The 25,107-nt window shown below is 48.0% G+C and overlaps 1 protein-coding gene across 1 annotated transcript; it reads right to left on the reverse strand.

The window, feature by feature from the left end:
• Window positions 1-210: 210 nt before the first annotated feature.
• Window positions 211-11,569, reverse strand: LOC132389392 (myelin-associated glycoprotein-like). Its single transcript, XM_059961919.1, has 6 exons — window positions 11,449-11,569; window positions 6,500-6,757; window positions 4,484-4,765; window positions 1,588-1,681; window positions 987-1,065; window positions 211-300 (listed from the first exon to the last, which is right to left on the reverse strand). The coding sequence occupies exons 1-6, from the start codon at window positions 11,567-11,569 to the stop codon at window positions 211-213; spliced, it is 924 nt and encodes a 307-aa protein (XP_059817902.1).
• Window positions 11,570-25,107: the final 13,538 nt, after the last annotated feature.

Consider the following 25,107-nt stretch of genomic DNA (forward strand, 5'->3'; position numbering starts at 1 on the left):
GTTGTGGAGTAAATATGACACAGACGCTTGGAATGCTGTTAGATATGCAAATGAGAGACGGTGGTTCCGACCAATGACAGGACAGAAGAGATCAGGCGTCATTAGCTCCGTCAGTTCTGAAGGAGGGGCTCCTTTGCTCTACCGTTTGACGTTCCATGGGCTCCATTCTCACCCATGCGATACTTCAGTCCAAAGCAGTTGCTGTACATTTCATTTCTGGAAGTTGATATCAGCATAGACGATCTCGTCTCTTTGAGTAGGCTGCGAGTCGCCAACGCCACGAGATTCCTGGGCGACTCCCTGCAATAGAAAATATTTGTATTCCACATAAAGACAAAGCTTATTTTTGGCTTGGGAGTGAAGAGTGGACACAAGTGAAATCCGGATGAAAATGTTTTCAATTCTGGATTGGAGATCCATTATATTTTAGATAGACAGTAAGATAAATATGTTGAATTTTAGATTCTCCCACCAGCCGCCGCTGATTTACTCATCACAGCAGGTCAGCCGTATCCCCTCTATCTTTTCTCCGAATCCATCCACCTTAACCTCTCTTTCATCTCTCCATGTTGATACATTTTTGTCGCCGATCTCCAACAATTGGTTGCATCGTGACCTTTGACATTCGGGGTGGAACACGCACGGGTAATACAACGAGGGGACCGTGTAAACTTTGCGCGGATAGATTATGACCCCTGAGTGATTGCAGGTTACTACTTTCCCAAACTGCTGAGACACTAAACCTACCCGCTGATTCAATTCTCATCAAGGCAACGAAAAAGAGAAAGGGTTATTAGCAAATATCAAACCAGGATCAAAGAAGAGACCATCAAAACATGAAAGCAGAGATTTTCCATTCCTTCAGTGTCCAACGCCCCAATACAGGCGACAGCACGGTCCCACAACTCTTGCCTGTGCAGTATCACCGGCTGAATAAAAGCAAGCCACGTTACATGAACATGTCACTGCAGTTTGACGCTACTTACCACGAAATTTATTGAAGGCGTCACAGTACTGTAGACGACAGAAAGCTCGGAAACAGCAGCAGCTTTTCGTCGTTGCTTCCTAAAGCACCAAACAGAGACGGGTTACAGATTGGTTATAAACCAGAGAAATGATTTGAAGTGGCACCGCGACGAGGAACAAAATTTCAACAACTGTGTCCCTTACGGTTTCTCCTCGGCATTCTGGTTCAGAACAGTTCGAGTGGAGCCGCCTGATCACGTCGCCGCACAAGTAAACGTGAGGGTTATTTATTGTACAGCCTTTAATGTCTGCCCAAGTTAAAAACGGGTGAGCATAATCACAGAGCGTGGTCGTTTAAAAACAAACAAAAAAAACTTTAAAAGTTTACAGAGTGAAAACACAAGGAAACATTGAATTAAGTGAAAGAACGTGTAGAATTCCTTGTTCAATCACACGTGTCTTAAATCAGACTCTGAAATTGTCCTTCCAAGTTCCAGTCTATTGCTACTTTAAGACAGATGGTCAGATTTCATTTGAGTGGGTAATGAACGAAAGTTGGGTTATTTACAAAAGCTGGTTGGCATTGGACACTCCCTCCCCCGCGTTACAAATCACACATACCGGCACACTGCAATTGTCCGCAGGACGACAATCAGAATGACAAGGCCGGCTCCCACCCCGCCTGCTGTCGAGTAGATCGTCCGGGCGTCTGTTCCTGAAATGGCGAACAAGGGCACGGAATGAGCCATCAGAGCTGATCTACTGAGAACGTGCTTTCGGAATGCGGACCCGTTTCCTAAAAAATCACCGGTGTTACGACCACATGATTGCAATTTGCGACTCCTTCCGCACCTCTCTTATGAAATATGAACACAAAGATCGCCCCTATTGCATGTTTTAAGACATATTAAAGACTCTGTGGTTCATTTGGGTTGTTACACATTGGAAAAGGTGGTGTGTATGAAAATCCTCTCACTGCATCGTATGTAAACGAAACTATGTGCAAGCTAGTCACAAAACAAGGGGCATGAACAAACGTCATTGTAAATCACATAAACGATGCAAAGTTGTTACGGCCATGATCACGTGTCAAAAGCTACTGACATTAACAGCCGGTTCTACGAAAAGGCGAAAAAACAGGCGCAACAAGTTCAGTTATTACCACATTAATCCAGAAATCTGTGTTCACCCTGCCCTCCAGTGCTGTAGGTAGGGGATTTTCACTTTCTCTCTGTGACCAGTGAGTGTCCTCTGGATTCTACACCCAAACCCGCCACCACCAGACCGGTGTGTTTGGAGAATTAAAATACGGAACGGGACACTATAACACAATCCATTCCTTCAGACCCCGATGTTGTGCCGTCTTGTTCACCTACTCAGTTACCTGTATAACACTTATATAGTCCATTTTCTATCATCCATCTTCCTACCTAAGAGTTTCTTCAATATCGCCGATACGTCTGCATCTGCTATCACCCCCGCAGAGGTCCCGCGCACCTATCACTCTCTGTGGAAAATACTTTCCTTTGACATCTACCCACACGCCCGTACGTCAATCTCCTTGAAACTATGATCCCCTCGTACTAGCCATTTGCGCCCGTGGGTGGGGGTGGGGGATCTTTGGCGATCCATGTCACTTATCATTTTCCAAACGTCTGTTGAATCTCCTCTCATGTCCCTCCAGTCCAAAGTGCAAGAGTAACCCTAGTTCACTCAATCCATTCCCATGACATGCTCACTCAACCGGACAGCATGCTGGGAAATCTATTCTGCCCCCTCTGCAAAGCTTCCACACCCTTGCATATCATTGGACTCTGGCACGTTGCCAGAGGACTGGACAATCTCAAATGTCACTCCACTCTTTCATCAAGGACGAACGCAGAAGAAAGGAATTTATAGACCAACACGAGGAAATATGCAGAAGCTGGAAATTCAAACAGCACACACACAAAATGTTGGTGGAACGCAGCAGGCCAGGCAGCGTCTACAGGGAGAAACACTGTCGACGTTTATACACCAGTTAGCTTGACCTCAGTGGTTGGGAAGACTTTGGAGTCAATTGTTAAGGGTGAGGGTATGGATTACCTGGTGACACAGGACAAGACAGGACAAAGTCAGCATGGTCTCCTTAAGGGAAAATCTTGCCTGACGAACATGTTGGAATTCTTTGAGGTGATAATAAGTAGGATAAATGAAAGGGATTCAGTGGATGCTGAATATTTGGACTTTGAGAAGGTGCCACACTGCTTACCAAGTAACGATCCCGCGGTGTTACCGTAAAATTTACTGGCATGGTTACAGCATTTGCTGATCGGTCGGATGAAGCGTGTGGGAATAAAAGGATCATTTTCTGGTCGGCTGCCAGTGCCTAGTTGTGTTCCACAGTGGTCAGTGTCGGAACAGCTTCTTTTAATGCTGAGTATCAATGATTTAAATGATGGAATAGTTGGCTTCTTGCCAGGTTTCCAGATGATACGAAGATTGTCGGAGGGGCAGGTAGGCTGCAGAAGGACTTGGAGAGATTAGGAGAATGCGCAAGAAAGTGGCAAATGAAATATAATGTTGGAAAATGCATGGCCATGTACTTTGGTGTCAGAAAAAAATGTTCTGACTAGTTTCTAAACAGGGAGAAAATGCAAAACCCGGAGATGTAAAGGGACTTGTGGAGGATACCCTAAAGATTAGCTTACCGGGAGAGCCGATGGTGAGGAAGCCAAATACAATGTCAACATTCATTTCAAGAGGTTGAAAACACAAGAGCAAGGATGTGATGCTAAGGCTACACAAGGCACTGGTGAGGCCTCATTGTGAGTATTTTAAACAGTTTTGGGCTCCTCGTCTAAGGAAAGATGTCCTGGCACTGGAGAGGTTTCAGAGGAGGTTCACAAGAGCGATTCCGGGAATGAAAGAGTTATCATACGAGGATCCTTTGACAGCTCTGGGTCGGTACTCGCTGGAATTTAGAAGGGCGATGGGTTGGGGGTGGTGTTGGGCCAGGGAGATCTCACTGAAACCTTTCTAATGTTGAAAGGCCTTTCCCATGGTGGACCAGTCTAGAATAAAGGGCACAGCCTCGGGATAGAGGGGTGTCCATTTAAAATAGAGATGCAGAGAATTGTCTTTAATCCGAGGATGGTGAATTTGTGGAACTTGTTGCCACACGTAGCTGTGGAAGCCAGGTCGTTGGCAGAGCTTGATAGGTTCGTGATTGGACCTGGCAACGAAGGTTATGGGAAGAAAGCCGGGAAATGGGGTTGAGCGGTGGGAAAATGGATCAGCCATGATTGAATGGTGAAGCAGTCTCTCTGGGCGAAATGGCCTAGTTCTGCTCCTATGTATTATGACGTCATTCATTAACCACATACGTCATAGGATTGGCATTAGTGTATAGTTGTGTTCTCTAACACAAATGGACTTTGCTTCACATGCTGGGTTGTTTTAGTAAATGCAGTTAAATACGAGAATATCTGGCTCACAATTCTCACTCCCTCAAATTACTGATAGTTATAATGTGCACCCTCAGAACGGAGTGGGTATTCGGAGGCGCGGTAACCGTGGGTATTCCCTGCAGAACATGAAATCACATTTCCCATTCTTTCCGCACGGGTCAGCTTCATCGAGCTCTGTATCACGTTCCCGTCCGTCTCCCGGGCCACGACCACATCCTCCGACCTGAGCTCCGCCAGGGCTTCCCCATCGATGCTCCATGAAACGTTGGCCGGAGGATTGGCTCTGACCTTGCAAACACAGTTAGTCACGGTCCCAGCGCTGGTGCACGCCATTTCAGTTTTGGGTCTGTCTGGAAATGGAGCGATAAACGAGAAACGAATGCTTACAACCGGTGATAAATTCACGTTGCGGAACACACTCTAAATATAGGTTGATATTACTGAATTATAAAAAAACAGCAAAACACCGATTACTAGTTAATTATTTGTCATATTACCAAATATATAACGATAATTATATATACAGCGGTTTCGGATAATTGTGTGATCGCTTAATCGGGGCAGCCGCTTACGTGGGACATCTCTTAAATATTAATCGAGAAAATGCCGGGGATCCCTTCATTTGTCTGGGACACTGTGCCACTTAATTGCGACGGGAGACTGTTGTAAACCACATTCTAACCTGTGTCAGATGCGAGCACATGAGCGGCCATTAGACACGATAACGTGCTCAGTGCAAACAGTTTTTCAATACCGTCCGTTGCGTGTGCTTGTGTTCAGATACGGTGACTTTTGCCACAGGAAGATGGCGAGAAATTAGTTGTAAGACAATTCAGAACTGTTAGGTCCCTGCGGTTTCAAACATTCACGCTGGGAGATTCCATTTAATTTAAAGTTGCCAGCTAAGTCAACCAGATGTTGGGGATTTCGTAGGAGATTCACGTGTTAGAGGAAATCCAGGCCTTCATAGCGAGAGGAATATATGGCAAATCCCCAGAGTCAGTAGTGGGGTTCAGGACTGAACCCCGATCGACTGAGCGGCAGGGCTCGGGTTCCACTGACGACTTCAACAGCAGCGGCAAGAGCGTGTGGAGGCGAGGAAAAAGCTTTGGATTGTCTGTAACACAGACAAAATGCTGGAGGAAGTCAACAGGCCGGGCAGCATCTGCGGAAAAGAGTACAACCGACATTTCGGGCCGAGACCGTTCATCAGTAATCTTTTCCGGGGATGCGTCCTGGCCTGCTGAGTTCCTCAGCAGTTTGTGTGCGTTCCCCGGATTTCCAGCATCTGTAGATTTTCTCTTGTTTGACATCGTCTGTAAGAAGATTATGCATTCTGCCCATGACCAGGAGCATCTCCGGTACAGGAACTCGCGGACTGCCCTCAGCTCACCTTTGAACTCTATTGACCATGGAAACAAGCCGACACTTGCGGATTGACCCCAGATCACCTTTGAACTCTATTGACCCAGGAAACAAGCCGACACTTGCGGACTGCCCTCAGCTCACCTTTGAACTCTATTGACCATGGAAACAAGCCGACACTTGCGGATTGACCCCAGATCACCTTTGAACTCTATTGACCCAGGAAACAAGCCGACACTTGCGGACTGCCCTCAGCTCACCTTTGAACTCTAATGACCCTGGAAGCCCCTGACACTTGCGGACTGCCCTCATCTCACCTTTGAACTTTATTGATCGTTGAAGTGAACGATACGTTTCACTGAATGCTCGAAGTTCCTATGTGCATTGTCCAAATAAAAATATTTTTAATATATCTTTAAGATACCGCCCTGGATCTGTTTATGCAAACGCTGTGTTAATAAATGGTTTCACATGCACTGCTCGAGACTCATAAAATGGAGCCAGGACTACGCCAGACTGTGGGAACTTTGTCCCTGTGGTTTTGGGTGATCTGGTCTCGTTGTGTACTTTCTCCACGCAGTGTGGCGGGATATCGGGTGTGATGGGGCACGGGGCCGTGTCCTTCGCAATGATAGCCCGCTAAAGTAGCGGACAAACCAGTGGGCTGAACTCGGACGCCGAGGAAGACGAGGCCACTGCCTGAGTAGACTATCACTCACACTGAACGGAGACGCTGGTGGAGCTGTTGGAGACGCCCACGTCGTTTCCAGCCGAACACCAGTATTCCCCCTCATCTACTGATGTAACGTCACGGAGAAGCACTGCCAGTTCTCCGGTGGAAGATGCGCCGATGTCCTCTCCATTCCTCACCCAACGTAAGGTGACGGGATTTGTCTCCCAGCTTCTGCAGTTCAGTGAGAGGGAGCTGCCCTCCATCGCGACCACTGACCGATTGACGGTCGGTTTCTCAGGAAGTTCTGAAATAAAACATAAAATAATAAGTGTTCCCGTTCGAAAAGCAAATCCTTTTAAATTCAGTGTTCAGAAAACCTTTAAGTTATATCACTTTTACACAACTAAGACTATGATGCGGCATCTTACGGTATGTGAAAGAAAGGATTTGTGTACAGGCCACCAGTGAGGTTGGTGATGAGTAGTAGTGAGATTGGGGATGGCATTAAACAGGAAATTAGAAATGCGTGCAATAAAGGAGCAGTAGTTATAATGGGTGACTTCAATCTACATATAGATTGGTAAGGGTGCTGAGGAAGAGTATTTCTTGGAATGTATGCGGGATGGTTTTCTAAACCAACATGTCGAGGAACGAACTAGAGAGCAGACCATTCTAGATTGGGTATTGAACAATGAGGAAGGGTTAGTTAGCAATCTTGTCGTGTGACGCCCCTTTGGTAAGAGTGACCATAATATAGTGGAATTCTTCATTAAGATGGAGAGTGACATAGTTAATTCAGAAACAAAGGTTCTGAACATAAAGAAGGGTAACTTTGAGACGTGAATTAGCTTCGATAGACTGCCAAATGATACTTAAATGTTTGACGGCGGATATGCAAAGGCAATCATTTAAAGATCGCAAGGATGAACTACAACAGTTGTTCATCCCAGTTTGGCAAAAGAATAAACCAGGGAAGGTAGTGCACCCGTGGCTGACAAGGGAAATTTGGGATAGTATCATGTCCAAAGAGGAAACATATAAATTAGCAAAAAAAAAAAAAAAAAAAAAACGGCACACCTGAGGACTGGGAGAAATTCAGAGACCAGCAGAGGAGGACAAAGGGCTTAATTAGGAACGGGAATAAAGATTATGAGAGAAAGCTGGCAGTGACCACAAAAACTGACTGTAAAAGCTTTGAACAATACGTGAAAAGAAAAAAGATTGGTCAAGACAAATGTAGGTCCTTTAAAGTCAGAAACAGGTGAATTGATCATCGGTAACAAAGACATGGCAGACCAATTGAATAACTACTTTGGTTCTGTCTTCACTAAGGAGGACATTAATAATCTTCCGGAAATAGTAAGAGACCGAGGGTCTAGTGAGATGGAGGAACTGAGGGAAATACATGTTAGTAGGGAAGTGGTGTTAGGTAAACTGAAGGGATGAGAAGCAGATAAATCCCCAGGGCCAGATGGTCTGCATCCCAGAGTGCTTAAAGGAAGTAGCCCAAGAAATAATGGATGCATTAGTCATAATTTTTCAAAACTCCTTTGATTCTGGATTAGTTCCTGAGGATTGGAGGGTGGCTAATGTAACCCCACTTTTTAAAAAAGGAGGGAGAGAGAAACCGGGCTATTATAGACCGGTTAGTCTGACATTGGTGGTGGGGAAAATGCTAGAGTCGGTTATCAAAGATGTGATAACAGCACATTTGGAAAGAGGTGAAATCATCGGACAAAGTCAGCATGGATTTGTGAAAGGAAAATCATGTCTGACGAATCTTATAGAAGTTTTTCAAGCTGTAACTAGTAGAGCGGATAGGGGAGAGCCAGTGGATGTGGTATATTTAGATTTTCAAAAGGCTTTTGACAAGGTCCCACACAGGAAATTAGTGTGCAAACTTAAAGCACACGGTATTGGGGATATGGTATTGATGTGGATAGAGAAATGGTTGGCAGACAGGAAACAAAGAGTGGGAGTAAACGGGACCCCAGTTGTTTACAATATATATTAATGATTTAGACGAGGGAATTAAATGCAGCATCTCCAAGTTTGCGGACGACACGAAGGTGGGCGGTGGTGTTAGCTGTGAGGATGAGAAGAGGATGCAGGGTGACTTGGACAGGTTAGGTGAGTGGGCAAATTCATGGCAGATGCAATTTAATGTGGATAAATGTGAGGTTATCCACTTTGGTTGCAAGAACAGGAAAACAGATAATTATCTGAACGTGGCCGATTAGGAAAAGGGGAGATGCAACGAGACCTGGGTGTCATTGTACACCAGTCATTGAATATGGGTATGCAGGCACAGCAGACGGTGAAAAAGGCAAATGGTATGTCGGCATTCATAGTAAAAGGATTTGAGTTCAGGAGTAGGGAGGTTCTACTGCAGTTGTACAAGGCCTTGGTGAGACCGCACCCAGAATATTGTGTTCAGTTTTGGTCTCCTAATCAGAGGAACTACATTCTTGCCATACAGGGAGTTTTCACCAGATTGATTCCTGGGATGGCAGGACTTTCATATGTAGAAAGACTGGATTGACTAGGCTTATACTCACTGGAATTTAGAAAATTGAGGGGGGATCTTATAGAAACGTATAAAATTCGAAAGGGATTGGACAGGCTAGATGCAGGAAGATTGTTTCCGATGTTGGGGAAATCCAGAACGAGGGGTCACAGTTTAAGGATAAAGGGGAATCCTTTTAGTACCGAGATGAGGAAAAACTTCTTCACACAGAGAGTGGTGAATCTGTGGAATTCTCTGCCACAGAAAACAGTTGAGGCCGGTTCATTGGCTATATTTAAGAGGAAGTTAGATATGGCCCTTGTGGCTAAGGGGATCAGGGGGTATGGAGAGAAAGCAGGTAAAGGGTTCTGAGCTGGATGATTAGCCATGTTCATACTGAATGGTGGTACAGGCTCGAAGGGCCGAAGGGCCTACTCCTGCACAGATTTTCTATGTTTCTATGTAAGGTTGGTGGTGTTTTGGATAGTGAAGAGGACTGTCAAAGATTGCAGAGTGACATTGATAGGATGCAGAAGTGGGCTGCGAAGTGACAGATGGAGTTCAACCCGGAGAAGTGTGAGGTGGTACACTTTGGAAGGACAAACTCCAAGGCAGAGTACAAAGTAAATGGCAGGATACTTGGGAGTGTGGAGGAGCCGAGGGATCTGGGGGTACATGTCCACAGATCCCTGAAGTGTGCCTCACAGGTGGATAGGGCAGTTAAGAAAGCTTATGGGGTGTTAGGATTCATAAGTCGTGGGATAGAGTTTAAGAGTTGCGGGGTAATGATGCAGCTCGACAAAACTCTGGATATTAAGAGGAATAGATAGAGTGGACAGCCAGCGCCTCTTCCCCAGGACACCACTGCTCAGTACAAGAGGACATGGCTTTAAGGTAAGAGGAGAAAAGTTCAAGGGGGATATTAGAGGAAGGTTTTTCACTCAGAGAGTGGTTGGCGCATGGAATGCACTGCCTGAGTCACTGGTGAAGGCAGATACACTAGAGACTACTTGACAGGTATATGGAGGAATTTCAGGAGGAGTGGTATATGGGAGGTAGGGTTTAAGGGTCGGCACAACATTGTGGGCCGAATGGCCTGTACAGCGCTGTATTGTTCTTTGTTCTTTGTCTTTGTAACAGTGCAGGAGGTCACGGAGAGCGGGAAGTAGGATACATAGTTAAAGTAGCGGGTAACGGGAAACTCGGCAGTCTTCCCGCAGTCTCGGGTATTGCCGGGAGGGTTAAAGTAGCGGGTAACGGGAAACTCGGCAGTCTTCCCGCAGTCTCGGGTATTGCCGGGAAGGTTAAAGTAGCGGGTAACGGGAAACTCGGCAGTCTTCCCGCAGTCTCGGGTATTGCCGGGAGGGTTAAAGTAGCGGGTAACGGGAAACTCGGCAGACTTCCCGCAGTCTCGGGTATTGCCGGGAGGGTTAAAGTAGCGGGTAACGGGAAACTCGGCAGTCTTCCCGCAGTCTCGGGTATTGCCGGGAGGGTTAAAGTAGCGGGTAACGGGAAACTCGGCAGTCTTCCCGCAGTCTCGGGTATTGCCGGGAGGGTTAAAGTAGCGCGTAACGGGAATCTCGGCAGTCTTCCCGCAGTCTCGGGTATTGCCGGGAGGGTTAAAGTAGCGGGTAACGGGAAACTCGGCAGTCTTCCCGCAGTCTCGGGTATTGCCAGGAGGGTTAAAGTAGCGGGGACGGGAAACTCGGCAGTCTTCCCGCAGTCTCGGGTATTGCCGGGAGGGTTAAAGTAGCGGGTTACGGGAATCTCGGCAGTCTTCCCGCAGTCTCGGGTATTGCCGGGAGGGTTAAAGTAGCGGGTAACGGGAATCTCGGCAGTCTTCCCGCAGTCTCGGGTATTGCCGGGAGGTTTAAAGTAGCGGGTAACGGGAATCTCGGCAGTCTTCCCGCACTCGGGTATTGCCGGGAGGGTTAAAGTAGCGGGTAAAGGGAATCTCGGCAGTCTTCCCGCAGTCTCGGGTATTGCCGGGAGGGTTAAAGTAGCGGCTAACGGGAAACTCGGCAGTCTTCCCGCAGTCTCGGGTATTGCCGGGAGTGTTAAAGTAGCGGCTAACGGGAAACTCGGCAGTCTTCCCGCAGTCTCGGGTTTTGCCCCGCGAGGCGAACGGGCGCTTGGTTCCTCCAGTGTAAGAGAGGCCACATTGTGCAACCGATCCCGACTGTGCTAATGAGCAGAGCGGCCTGTTCTGCCGCTGTTTTCAGCCGATCTGTTCAAACCTCGGTCCACTGTTTAAAATTGGATCAAAATTGTATAATAACGGCATTTCACAGAACTATCAGCAAAGTTTTACTGAGAGAAATCTCGGCTTCGCAGCTTGACCGCCCGTGCAGGGCAGAGGTGCGCCGTCTGTGTCGATTACTTTCGTGACAACGCTGGAGAGACACACCAGGAATTGACACGCGTGAGGAGGCATCAAACATTCATATATTTTCTCGTGTGCCGCTTCCTCTTTGAGAACACATGCTTACGTTGAACGTCCATGGTGATAGTTTCCTTGGCTTTTTGGACGCCCTTCGCTAATACAGCGCATCCCAGGGATTCCCGGTGATGAGCGGGTGAGGGAGTGAATGTGAGCGCCGACCTTTGCATCCGAGCGCCAGGACCTTCACTGACAACCTCCCCTTCCGCTTTCCTGTCCTGCGCCGGAACCACGTTATCTGAAACAATCCACTTTAATTCCAGTCTGTCTCCGGAACAGCTGTCAGGAATGGAGCAGATCAAACGCGCCCTTTGTCCGGCGATCAGACCCTCACCAACCGAGATCCGGGGTTTTTCTAGGACAGAAGAACACGTTCGGAAGGGTGTAACTGTCAATAACGCAGACATAAGAAAAACAAACAGAGAAATCATGACATCTCGCTGTTTCACTGTCTCCTTTCAGCGCCGAGTATTGCGTACGGGTATGGCCGGCCCGCCAGGGGAAGGTGGTGTGTGCTCCGGGGGGATGCAGTGGAGATTCTCCAGGCCGTTAACTCGACTGGAGAGCGAGCGTTATGGGCAGAGATTGGGCAAGCTGGTTTGTTTTCCAAGGAGCGGTGATCTGATGGAATTAGAGAAGCGGCCCGGGTACGGGAGAGGGTGGAAATGCTATCCCGTGGTAAGAGGGTTAAAAACAAGGGCACATGTGTTACAGTGAGACGGGTTTTCAAAAGGGGGCCGAGGGTCAGGTTTATGCAGAGAAAGACGTTACCACATGGAAAGACAAGGGCACATGTTACAGTGAGACGGGTTTTCAAAAGGGGGCCGAGGGTCAGGTTTATGCAGAGAAAGACGTTACCACATGGAAAGACAAGGGCACATGTTACAGTGAGACGGGTTTTAAAAGGGGGCCGAGGGGCAGGTTTATGCAGAGAAATACGTTACCACATGGAAAGACAAGGGCACATGTTACAGTGAGACGGGTTTTAAAAGGGGGCCGAGGGGCAGGTTTATGCAGAGAAATACGTTACCACATGGAAAGACAAGGGCACATGTTACAGTGAGACGGGTTTTCAAAAGGGGGCCGAGGGTCAGGTTTATGCAGAGAAAGACGTTACCACATGGAAAGACAAGGGCACATGTTACAGTGAGACGGGTTTTAAAAGGGGGCCGAGGGGCAGGTTTATGCAGAGAAATACGTTACCACATGGAAAGACAAGGGCACATGTTACAGTGAGACGCGTTTTCAAAAGGGGGCCGAGGGTCAGGTTTATGCAGAGAAAGACGTTACCACATGGAAAGACAAGGGCACATGTTACAGTGAGACGGGTTTTCAAAAGGGGGCCGAGGGGCAGGTTTATGCAGAGAAAGACGTTACCACATGGAAAGACTTAGCCACTACGATTTCACGATGCACTGAATGAGACATAAAGATCGGTAAGGATTGGGGAATGGCCCCGCTGCGGGGAAACAAAACCGGAGCAGAGGAGCGGAAACATCAGCGGGAACGCGGGGTGCCGAAGCTCCCGTTTCTCTGCCGTATGACAGGTTAACGCCAAGGGTAGGACCATTCGCTCCATCGAATCCATGCTGACCCCCATTGCAATCGTCTGAATTCCTAACCCTACTTGCTTCCCCGCAGCCTACCTACTCTCAGGTGTCGGTCAACAAACCTGTTCTCTCGCTGGCGCTGAAGACAGCGCTGTGTATTTCAAACAAACTCCTGGCGGGCTCTGTGTTTTGGGAGGGGGGAACTGCCGCGAAGTGGAGACATCAGTAGGGGAATGTACAATCCCTAGATGAAAATACACGCGGCGTGTTTCTATGTTCATTTTACTCTTTGCTTAACCAACGAGGGAAAACTTCGTTTTTGCCCTTTCGTGTGTAAATTGCCCGGAGAAGCACGATGCTGGCGATGACAGACTGGAGATATTACCTAGATTATGAAGTTGTTAATTTAATAAAACTCTAGCATTCCGATGTAATGTGCGTTGGTAATGAAAATGGAAGGCGTGTCTAGTCACCGATCTGGCATCCTCCTCTCCCCGCCGACCTGACTTTACATCTGCATGGAAGCACAACAGGAGAAAGTTTACAGAACAAACTAGGGCCACTCACCCCAAACTGTGAGAAAGGATTGTGAGCTTCCGGTGCGATGGGTCGTGATGGGGGAGGTGGTGTAGATATCTACTGTGAATATATATGAACCCTCGTCACTCTTCCTGGCATCATTTATTCGCAGAGAACAGTCTCCCTTTTCAGGTTTGCCCCAGAAATCCGCTCGGTCGATCGAGCTGCGACGGTCAGACGTGCGACTACTGAAATTATAGTCAAAGACGGCTTCAAGCCGGGTATTTCTAGAGCTGGTCGTCACCCACTGTGCCTGCAGTCTGCTGGGAAAGCTGGGAAAGTCGGGAACGCGAAAGGAACAATCGATCTCGGCACAAGCTCCCCCTACCGTCGAAACGTTTTGCTGCATCATCACCGACACTTGTGTAGAAACTGGAAATGAGAAACAGGATCTGTAATTATTTCCTCCCGGAGCCCATTCAGAACCCTTTCAAGTGTGGAAAATAGCTTGCTGTGGGCTTTGTGGGCCCATTAATGTACAGCCAGTCACTATAATTATTCACATTCAAAACTGTTATCTCTATCTTTTCCGAGCTCAAGCTGGTAAATCGTGGGGTACGGGCATAAACACGCACACTCATTTCCCAATTGCTAGGAACTTACGGACTGTTCTAGTGATGTCTAGGATTGTGGATTTAGGGACACTTACATGAATATGGGTTTCTATATGCTCTGTGCGTTTGGAATGGCTGTATGTATTCAGTAAGCGGTTTTTGTTTGTTTATCCCGTGTTGTTATATCCGGGCGGGTATTATGGTTTGTCCTTTCTGTAATAACGGATGGGTCGGAATACAATTTTCCGGACTCTGGCTCTGAATCTGGAGCAGGCTGGTGTTTATAATGAGCTATGTTTTTTTTATCTGTTTGAATATTAAAGGTTTGCCACGTGGTTGTGTCTTTGCAAGTGATCAAATTCAGTTAAACTGCTGGAGGAAAAGGCAATATGTTTGTTTGTTTCTGGTTTCTCTCGGCACTTTCTGCATCTACCGTCTTGAATTTATTGGTCTTTTATTAGGATTTAATATTTCTCATGCTAACGACGTGCTCCTGTATTGCGACAAGGGCCCGATTCTGGGTCGAAGTTCAATCGAAATTCAATCGATTCAATCGAAGATTCTGGGCTCCTTGAACGCTCCCCTGAACGCCAGGGAAACTAGTCTGCCCAGACTGTGGGATGTCTGCCGAGGAGGGTCACGCTCTTCCCCCGGTCGTTGTCTTTTCCGTTTGCACTGATCACTTCTGCACTGTTTCTGGGTCGCGCTTCATTCAATTTCAGGAGTGTGAGCTTCTTAACAGAACGCACAAGCTGGCGTGGAGTGCTGAACTCTGCCTTAGTTCATGAAAATATATCCTTGGAAGTTTCATCTGACGGTTTGGTAAATTCAGACCAGAATCAGAATCAGAATCAGGTTTATTATCACCGGCATCTGTCGTGAAATGTGTTAACTTAGCAGCAGCAGTTCAATGCGATACATAATATAGAAAAAATAACAATAATAAATAGGTCAACCAATTACAGTGTACATATATCCAACAAGTTAAAAATCTTCGAAACACAGAAATAATATATATTTTAAAAGTGAGGCAGTGTTCACGGGTTCAACGTCCATTTCGGAAACAGATGGCAGAGGGGAAGAAGCTGTTCCTGAATCGCTGAGTGTGTGCCTTCAGGCTTCTGTACCTCCTACCTGATGGTAACAGTGAGAAAAGGGCATGCCCTGGGTGCTGGAGGTCGTTAATAATGGACGCTGCCTTTCTGAGACACCGCTCCCTGAAGATGTCCCGAGTATTTGGTAGGCTAGTACCCGAGATGGAGCTGACTTGATTTACGACCTTCTGCAGCTTCTTTCGGTCCTGTACAGTAGTCCCTCCACACCAGACAGTGATGTAGCCTGTCAGAATGCTCTCCGCGGTACATCTCTAGACATTTTTGAGTGTTTTTGTTGACATACCAAATCTCTTCAAACTCCCAATGGAGTACGGTCGCTCTCTTACTATAAGGCCACCGCCGGATGCAAACTGAATGGCCGCTACCGTCGCTTGCCCCTGGGCCCGCTGTGTTGCGTCCCGCCGCTGCGGGTTGTGCTGCACTGTGGCGGGCCGCTGTGAGACCGATGGTGGTTATTGATACACCGCCTGGTCGGCTTCCCGGAGCCGCTTTGCTGGAGAGCCACGGCTTCAGCGCCGAGGAAGGGTGTTCCCCCGGCACAGCCACGCGGGGCCCCGGCGGGACAGCAGGTCCAGGACTCGCGGATGTCGGCCAGATGCTCGACTGTGTTTATCCCCACTCCACTTCCCTCTCAGTAGCGCACGGTCGCCAGCTGCGCCACCGTCTTTAAGCACCCAAGCGCGGATGGCTGGTTCGGTACCGAGGCATCTGTTACCCTCCACCACGCAGTTCATGAACACACCTTGCTCTTCACCCAGACGGACCACCAGGAGAGATGGCACCGGAGGGTTTCTGCTGGAGGTCTCGGGCGGCCCCGCCCGCTCGACGTTCCCCGATGCCAGCACTGAGCTGTGGCGTGGTGCAGTACTGGGCCAAATGGCCGGCCGCGCCATACCGGTAGCAGAGATCGCTCCACGGCACGCTGCGGAGCCGGCGCAGCACTGGTCGGGCCTGTCTCACCGGCTCCTCCTCAGTTTCCTCCGCTTCCTCGTGGGTAGCCCGGTACGGGACGTGAGGGAGGCGGGCGATACGCTCCGCCGTGTCCCCCAGGTTGGGGAGCTTGGGTGAGCTCAACTCCGTCGGGGTTCGGTGGGAAGGCACGATGTTCGGTTCACAGGTTCTCCCACCGCGCCAGCGTCCCGTCTTTGGGTACCCGGCCCGCGAATGCGGTGTGGGGGGGAGGCATACGGCTCGGTCCCTCGATTTGTTCCCCGGGTTTTCCGTCGCTCCATCCCACGTCATAGCTGTTCAATCACGTCGTTAATTTCTCATCTCACTCCCGACACCGACGTAGCGAACATTTGTTCACTGATGTCAGGCGAGAAAACTCGTTTAACTCAACACCGATTTTATTTTGAGAGACACATGAACTGACCGGGCGCTATGACCCGGGGGGAGAACCCAGTGAGTCACATACAGACGGGGGAGGTGATGATCACACAGCCCGGTTACAGTCCGGGTGACCCACAGACACACATGAACAGACCGGGCACTATGACCCGGGGGGAGACCCCAGTGAGTCACATACAGACGGGGGAGGTGATGATCACACAGCCCGGTTACAGTCCGGGTGACCCACAGACACACATGAACAGACCGGGCACTATGACCCGGGGGGAGACCCCAGTGAGTCACATACAGACGGGGGAGGTGATAATCACACAGCCCGGTTACAGTCCGGGTGACCCACAGACACACATGAACAGACCGGGCGCTATGACCCGGGGGGAGACCCCAGTGAGTCACATACAGAGAGGGGAGGTGATGATCACACAGCCCGGTTACAGTCCGGGTGACCCACAGACACACATGGGAATGACTACACAACCAAGCTAAAATGTATCAATAAATGAGCTGGAACATACCGCCATAGTCTCACGGAAACGTTTTAACACAGTAACAAAGCAATAGCGTTTGTCATTAGGAATGCTGGAGCGGGCTGTCGACCAGCCCCCGTCATCCCCCCCCCCTACCCCACCCAGAGCGCCACAATATTATGATCAGTGTCCCAAAGGGTTTTATTTTACTTTAAATTCTCTAATCAATTCCGGTTCACTGCGCAACACCCAATCCGGAATTGCTGATCCCTCGGTCTGCTCTAGAAAACAATCTTCAGGCATTTTACACAATCCCGCTCTTGGGATACAGCACCATCCTGATTTTTGTAATTTACCTCGATGTCGAAATTCCCCATGACTGCGGTAACTCTGCCGTTTGGCCGTGCACTTTCCATCTCCCGTTGTCATTTGTAGCCCGCATCGTTGCTACTGTCCGGTGGCCTGTACATAACTCCCATCGGGGTGTTTATACCCTAGCAGTCTCTGAGCTCTACCCCGACGATTCAACACCTTCCCATCCTCTGTCACCTCTTTCTAAAGACTGGATTTGATATTATTTTACCAACAGATCTACCCGGCCCGTCTGCCTTCCTGCGCGATCTTTCGATTCATCCTCGGGGGTCAATCATCATTCAGCCACGAGTCAATGAAGCTCACAGCGTCAAAGCTGTCAGTCCCCAATTGTACTACAGGTTCACCCACCTGTCCGTGTAGACGGTGCAGTCAGATATCACACCTGCCAGTCCCCAATTGTGCTGCAGGTTCAGCCACCTGTCCGTGTAGACGGTGCAGTCAGATATCACACCTGCCAGTCCCCAATTGTGCTGCAGGTTCAGCCACCTGTCCGTGTAGACGGTGCAGTCAGATATCACACCTGTCAATCTCCAATTGTACTACAGGTTCACCCACCTGTCCGTGTAGACGGTGCAGTCAGATATCACACCTGCCAGTCCCCAATTGTGCTGCAGGTTCACCCATCTGTCCGTGTAGACGGTGCAGTCAGATATCACACCTGCCAGTCCCCAATTGTGCTGCAGGTTCAGCCACCTGTCCGTGTAGACGGTGCAGTCAGATATCACACCTGCCAGTCCCCAATTGTACTACAGTTTCACCCATGTGTCCGTTGGAAGGTGCAGTCAGATATGACACCTGCCAGTCCTGTATTCGGCACTGTTGTCCACTTTTTCCCCCTTTTACATTTTAGCTCATCCTCTTCACGACAGTGTTGTCCCATCATCAGCCTGTCCTTGCTAGCGGTCTGACTACACATTGCCTCTATTTTTTTAACCAACTATCACACTCTCAGCCCTATCACTCCGGTTTCTACCTCCCTGCCAGAGTAGTTTGAATCCTCCTGAAGACCTCTAGCAGACATGCCCGCGAAGATATTGGTCTCCTTCGGGTTCAGAGGCAACCCGTCCCGTGTGTACAGGTTCCCCAGCAGAAATCTCAATGATCCAGATATTCGGACCCCTGCCCCTGTGACAGTCCCTCGGCCACGTATTTATCTGTCATTTGTTCCTATTCTTACCATCACTGACGAGAGGCTGTGACAGCAAACTAGAGACTACCTCCCTGTTTTTCCTGCTTTTCGGCTTTCTACCAAGCTCCCTGAGGTCGCTCTTCAGGACCTCCTCGATTTCCCGACCAATTTTTGCCAAATCGAGCCGCTCGCCTTCCCCTTCAGAATGCCGTGACCCTGACCCGAGATGTCCCTGACCCTGGCACCTGGGAGACGAGAGACCAGTCTCGATGGCGTCCACAGAATCTCGCCACTATTTCGCCATCTCTGGACTCTCCTGTCAATATTGTGGTCCTCTCCACGTCTCCTTTCTTCCGACCCTGAGCGCCAGAGACCCGGCGCTGCGGCTCCGCTCTGGTGGGTCGTCCCACTCAACAGTATCTATAACGGCAGACTGATGATTGAGGGGACGGTCCCGGGCGTTCTCTGTACTGGCGACCCACTTCCACTCCTTCTTCTGACAGTCATCCAGTTACCTGCCCACTGCAGCCGAGGGGTGACTGCCTCCCTGTAACCCCTCTCTGCCCCTTCCTCAGTCTCTCGTGTGAACCGAAGGAAATCGAGCTGGCGCTCCGGTTTCCCACCGCGTTCACCGGGGAGCCGCAGCTCGGCGCATCTGGTGTGGAAGGGATTATCCTGGAGGCTGGAATTCTCTTAGAATTCCCACTCCTCTCACACAGAACGCAACACCGTCCCTGGGACCATTCTCACTGCAATAACTGTGTCCTCGGAGACCAGCGATGAGGGAAGGAGAAGCAGAAGAATGAGAAGGGGAAGGAAGAGAAGAAGGAGGACAAGGAGAAGAGACGGAGAAGGAGGAGGACGAAGCGGAGGAAGAGGAGAAGGAGAGGTAGAAGAAGCAGAGGAAGAAGAAGAGACGACACACACAAAATGCTGGTGGAAGAAGAAAAAGAGACATATCGGATGTTTCCCTCGACAACCGTGATCTCGCCCAAGCCTGATCAGCCAATAATTCTACTATTTGGCTTCATAGCTTTTTGTTTTATGACGAAGGACGGTGTAATTTCAAATCATCCATATGTAGAAACCGGTGTCAGTGTAATTTGGTGTCTTATTTCTGATTTTATACTCTATTTTCTTCCGATTCTGTAAATGAGATCGGGCTGAAAGCTGAATAAAACCGCACTGGGCTTAGAGAGTCGACCAGGAACGGATCCACGTGATTTTACAGATGGTGGTTGCTCTTTTATGGATGTTAGTAGACAGTGTGATTATGGGACCAATCAAGCGTGACAGTGGAAAAGAGTGTATGGAACCAAAGGAGATGGCAGAGGTACTTAATGATTACCTTGCTTCAGTATTTACTACGGAAAAGGATCTCGCCGATTGTGGGGATGACTTGCAGTGGACTGAAAAGCTTGCGCATGTAGATATTAGGGAAGAGGATGTGCTTGAGCTTTTGGAAAGCATCAAGTTGGAGAAGTCGCCGGGACCAGAAGGGATGCAGCCCAGGCTACTGTGGGAGGCGGGGGAGGAGATTGCTGAGATTGATGATCTTTGAATCAACATTGAGGACGTGAGAGGTTCCGGAGGATTGGAGGGTTGTGGATGTTGTTCGTTTATTCAAGAAAGGGAGTAGAGATAGCCCAGGAAATTATAGACCAGTGAGTCTTACTTCAGTGGTTGGTAAGTTGATGGAGAAGATCCTGAGAGACAGGAGTTATGAACATTTGGAGAGGCACAATATGATTAGGAATAGTCAGCTTGGCTTTGTGAAAGATAGGTCGTGCCTTGCCAGCCTGATTGAACTTTTTGAGGATAGGACAAAACACATCGATGAGGGTAGAACAGTAGATGTAGTGTATATAGATTTCAGCAGGGCTTTTGACAAGGTACCCCATGCAAGGCTTGTTGGGAAAGTAAGGAAGCGTTGGGATTTAAGGGGACATTGCTTTGTGAATCCAGAAATGGCTTCCTACAGAAGGCAGTGTGTGGTTGTAGACAGGTCATATTCTACATGGAGGTCGGTGACCAGTGGAGTGCCTCAGGGACCTGTTGTGGGACCCTTACTCTTTGTGATTTTTATAAATGACCTGGATGAGGAAGCAGAGGGATGGGATAGTGAATTTGCTGATGGCACAAAGGATGGGGATGCTGTGGATACTGCGGAGGGTTGTCAGAGTTTGTGGGATATTGGATGCAAAACTGCACTGACAAGTGGCAGATGGAGTTCAACCCAGATAAGTGTGAAGTGGCTCATTTTGGTAGGTCAAATATGATGGCAGAGTGTAATATTAATGGAAAAACTCTTGGAAGTGTGGAGGATCAGATGGATCTTAGGGTCCAAGTCCATAGGACACTCAAAGCTGTTATGCAGGTTAACTGTGGTGAGGAATGCATAGGGAGCATTGATCTTCATCAATCATGGGATTGATTTTAAGAGTCGAGAGGTAATGTTGCAGCTATATAGGACCCTGGTCAGACACCACTTGGAGTATGGTGCTCAATTCTAGTTGCCTCACTACAGGAAGGATGCGAAAACGATAGAAAGGGCGCAGAGGAGATTTACAAGGATGTTGCCTGGATTGGGGAGCATGCCTTATGAGAATGGGTGGAGTGAACTCGGCCTTTTCTCCTTGGAGCGACGGAGGATGAGAGATGACCTGATAGAGGTTTGCAGATAATGAGAGGCGCTGATCATGTGAATATTCAGAGGCTTATTCCCAGGCCTGAAATGGCTAGCACGAGATGGCTAGTTTTAAAGAGATTGGAAGTAGGTACAGATGAAAGGTCAGGGGTACGTTTTATAATGCAGAGAGTGCTGAGTGCGTGGAAAGAATGGGCTGCCAGCAGTGGCGGTGAAGACGGAAATAATAGGGTCTTTTAAGACACTCCTGGATAGGTACATGGAACTTTGAAAATAGAGGACATGGGTGAAACCTAGGTAGTTTTCATGTAGGAACATGTTTGGCACAGCCTTGTGGCCCGAAAAACCTGTATTGTGCTGGAGGTTTTCTATGTTGCTACGCTTCACCAACTGTTGCAGCAATTTGGCAGGGATTGTGTGCAGTTTAGACGAGGGTAGAGCCGTAGATGTGGTGTATATGTATATCAGGAAGGCTTTTGACAAGGTACCCCATGCAAAGCTTATTGGGAAAGTAAGGAGGCTTGGGATCCAAGGGGTCGATCACTTTCTGAATCCAGAACTGTTTTGCCCACAGAAAGCAAAGTGTGATTTTAGACAGGTCATATTCTACATCGAGGTCGGTGACCAGTGGAGTGCCTCAGGGACCTGTTCATGGACCCTACTCTTCGTGATTTTTATAAATGATCTGGATGAGTAAGTGGAGGGATGGGTTAGTGAATTTGCTGATGACACAAGGGTTGGGGGTGTTGTGGATAATGTGGAGGGCTGTCAGAGGTTATAGCATGACATTGGTAGGATGCAAAACTGGGCTGACAAGTGGCAGATAGAGATTAACCCAGATAAGTGTGAAGTGGTTCATTTTGGTACGTCAAATATGAAGGCAGAATATAGTATTAATGGCAAAACTCGTGGAAGTGTGGAAGATCAGAGGGATCTTAGGGTCCAACTCCATAGGACACACGAAACTGCTACGCAGGTTAACTCTGTGGTGAAGAAGGGATACAGAGCATTGACCTTCATCAATCATGGGATTGATATTAAGAGCCCAGAGATAATGTTGCAGTTATAAAGGACCCTGCTCGGACCACACTTGGAGTACTGTGCTCAGTTCTGGTCAACTCACTACAGGAAGGATGTGGAAGCTATAGAAAGGGCGCAGAGGAGATTTACAAGGATATTGCCTGGATTGGGGAACATGCCTTATGAGAATAGGTTGAGTGAAGTCGGCCTTTTCTCCTTGGAGTGACGGAGGACGAGAGGTGACCTGATAGAGGTGTACTGATAATAAGGGGCATTGATCGTGTGGATAGTCAGAGGCTTTTTCCCAGGATTGAAATGGCCAGCACGAGAGGGCATCGTTTTAATGTGGTTGGAGGTAGGTACAGGGAGATGTCAGGGGTAAGTTTTTTATGCGGAGAATGGTGAGTGCGTGGAATGGGCTGCCAGCGGTGGTGGTGAAGGTGGAAACTATAAGGTCTTTCAAGCGACTCCTGGATAGGTATATGGAACTCAGGAAAATAGAGGCCATCGGTAAAGCCGAGGTAGTTCTCATGTAGGAACATGTTCGGCACAGATTTGTGGGCCGAAGGGCCTGTATGTGCTGGCGGTTTTCTATGTTTCGATGCTTCACCAATTGTTGCAGGAATTTGGCAGGTATCGTGTGTAGTTTAGATATATTAAGAGCGTCTATTCATCACGAGTGTGGGGCAGAATCAAGTGCTTTTGGTAGTCAACATGAAATATTCCTGCTTTTTCGCCGGACATGATTTAGAATTAAAGAATCTGCTCTTCTGTCAGTACATTGTGGTGATCTAAGTGAGTGGAGATTTGTTGCGAGATACATGGTGTTACAATTTAATATACAGTTTGTAAACAAATAATAGAACAATATTTTGATGTTATTTATGATTTATCATTTAGCTACGTGATATCATTGGCTTCCATCAAAAATTCAGGTATTTTCTCGTGATTTTTAAAAAATCTGTTGCTATGTATTGATAGGGACGGATGAATACGGTTATTAGTATCATATTTAAATCATTAAATCTTGGGTCAGTGTGTTACCCACTAAACGCGCTTTTAAGTGCATATTGCAATAACTCCTCTTTCTTGACTCAAATAAAGTGATCTATCCGAGCGCAGAATATATTTTTATAAGCTAACGATCACCCTGTGAAGAGCGGGAACAACGTCTCTGTCTCTCACACTCCCTCTCTGACGCACTTTCTCTTCTCTCTGTCACTATGTCTATCTCTCTCTCTCACACACACACACTCATTCTCTCTCTCTCTTCGTTTAGCAACAACTGATAACAGCACACCAACGCATTCACCTGTAATATATCAACCCTGAAATGATGAAGCATCATGTACATCACAATTATATCTTCTTTGCCCTGCTTCAAGCTTAGTAAGGAATTTTGCTCCCATTTCTCAGGCATTTGTCCCTTTCGCTAGGTAACACCATTTACAAGCTATGCTTAAATAATTTTACCTTCGGGAAGCGTCAAGAGGAGAACAACCAGAGAGCCGCACGTGGCCATGAACATTACTGATCGCACTGGCCGATTCGGGGATCTAATACATGGTTTGTTTTCCCGTCCGGCCGACCTGCGATGCCTTTGGTGATGGTTGTTCAGCTGATGATCAACACCGATTCCGCTGATCGACCCAGGCCTGCTGACTCTGACTGTCAAGGCAGCTTGTTGGTGCTGTACATTGTGAGATCCCCGCTCATACCGGCTGCTGGCACATCAGTGATTAATAAGCCGTTGTTGGAGGTGCACACACCCAGATAACATCGGAAATAACTAACGAGTTGTTTTCTCACCAATACTCGTATGCTACTCTTGTTGTGGTTAGTGCATGCGAATCTACAACATATGCCCACCGCCCACGCTTGCTGAGGCCTCACTCTTACCGGAAGCGAATACAACACCGAAGACGTGAGTGCCTTCACTGAATTTAGCTTGCCCGCCATGTATTGCGGCGTGCGGTTCCTCATGTCCGCCGGTCTGAGTTAGGTCGGACGTCTGTGACGTCATAGACGGGGGCAATGTGAGCCGGACGCGGCCCACGCACTGCAGATCATCTCTCAGACAACTTAATCAACGCGAAAGGTCATGCCTTCCTTTTTGCAGAAATTAAACATTTCGCTTCATTGTTGAAAACTTCATTAAATTGCTGACCCCCATCCATAAATTAAAGAAAATTTCAAACAAACTCAAATTAAATAAACGAGATCTTGTCTCCAATTAAAATGCTAATTGATTTTGGAATTGGCGATACTTTGTGTTAACAGGGTGTGGAAAATGCGGAGGTTTAAGTCCGAATAGTTTTAGAATATAGAACATAGAATAGTACAGCACATTACAGGCCCTTCGGCCCACAATGTTGTGCCGACCTTCAAACCCTGCCTCCCATACAACCCCCTCCCACCTTAAATTCTTCCATATACCTGTGTAGTAGTCTCTTAAACTTCACTAGTGTATCTGCCTGTACCACTGGCTCAAGCAGTGCATTCCATGCAGCAACCACTCTCTCAGTGAAAAACCTTCCTCTAATATCCCCCTTGAACTTCCCTCCCCTTACCTTAAAGCCATGTTCTCTTGTATTGAGCAGTGGTGCCCTGGGGAGGAGGCGCTGACTGTCCACTATGTCTATTCCTCTTAATATCTTGTACACCTCTATCATGTCTCCTCTCATCCTCCTTCTCTCCAAAGAGTAAAGCAGTAGCTCTCTTAATCTTTGATCATAATCCATACTCTCTAAATCAGGCAGCATTCTGGTAAATCTCCTCTGTACCTTTTCCAATGCTTCCACATCCTTCCTATAGTGAGGCGACCAGAATTGGACTTATGAAAGATAACACCTCATAAGCTTTCTTAACTACCCTGTCTACCTGTGAGGCAACTTTCAGGGATGTGGACATGTAGTCGCAGAT

This window comes from Hypanus sabinus, unplaced genomic scaffold, assembly GCF_030144855.1.
Source record: "Hypanus sabinus isolate sHypSab1 unplaced genomic scaffold, sHypSab1.hap1 scaffold_556, whole genome shotgun sequence".
Classification (NCBI taxonomy): Eukaryota; Metazoa; Chordata; class Chondrichthyes; order Myliobatiformes; family Dasyatidae; genus Hypanus; species Hypanus sabinus.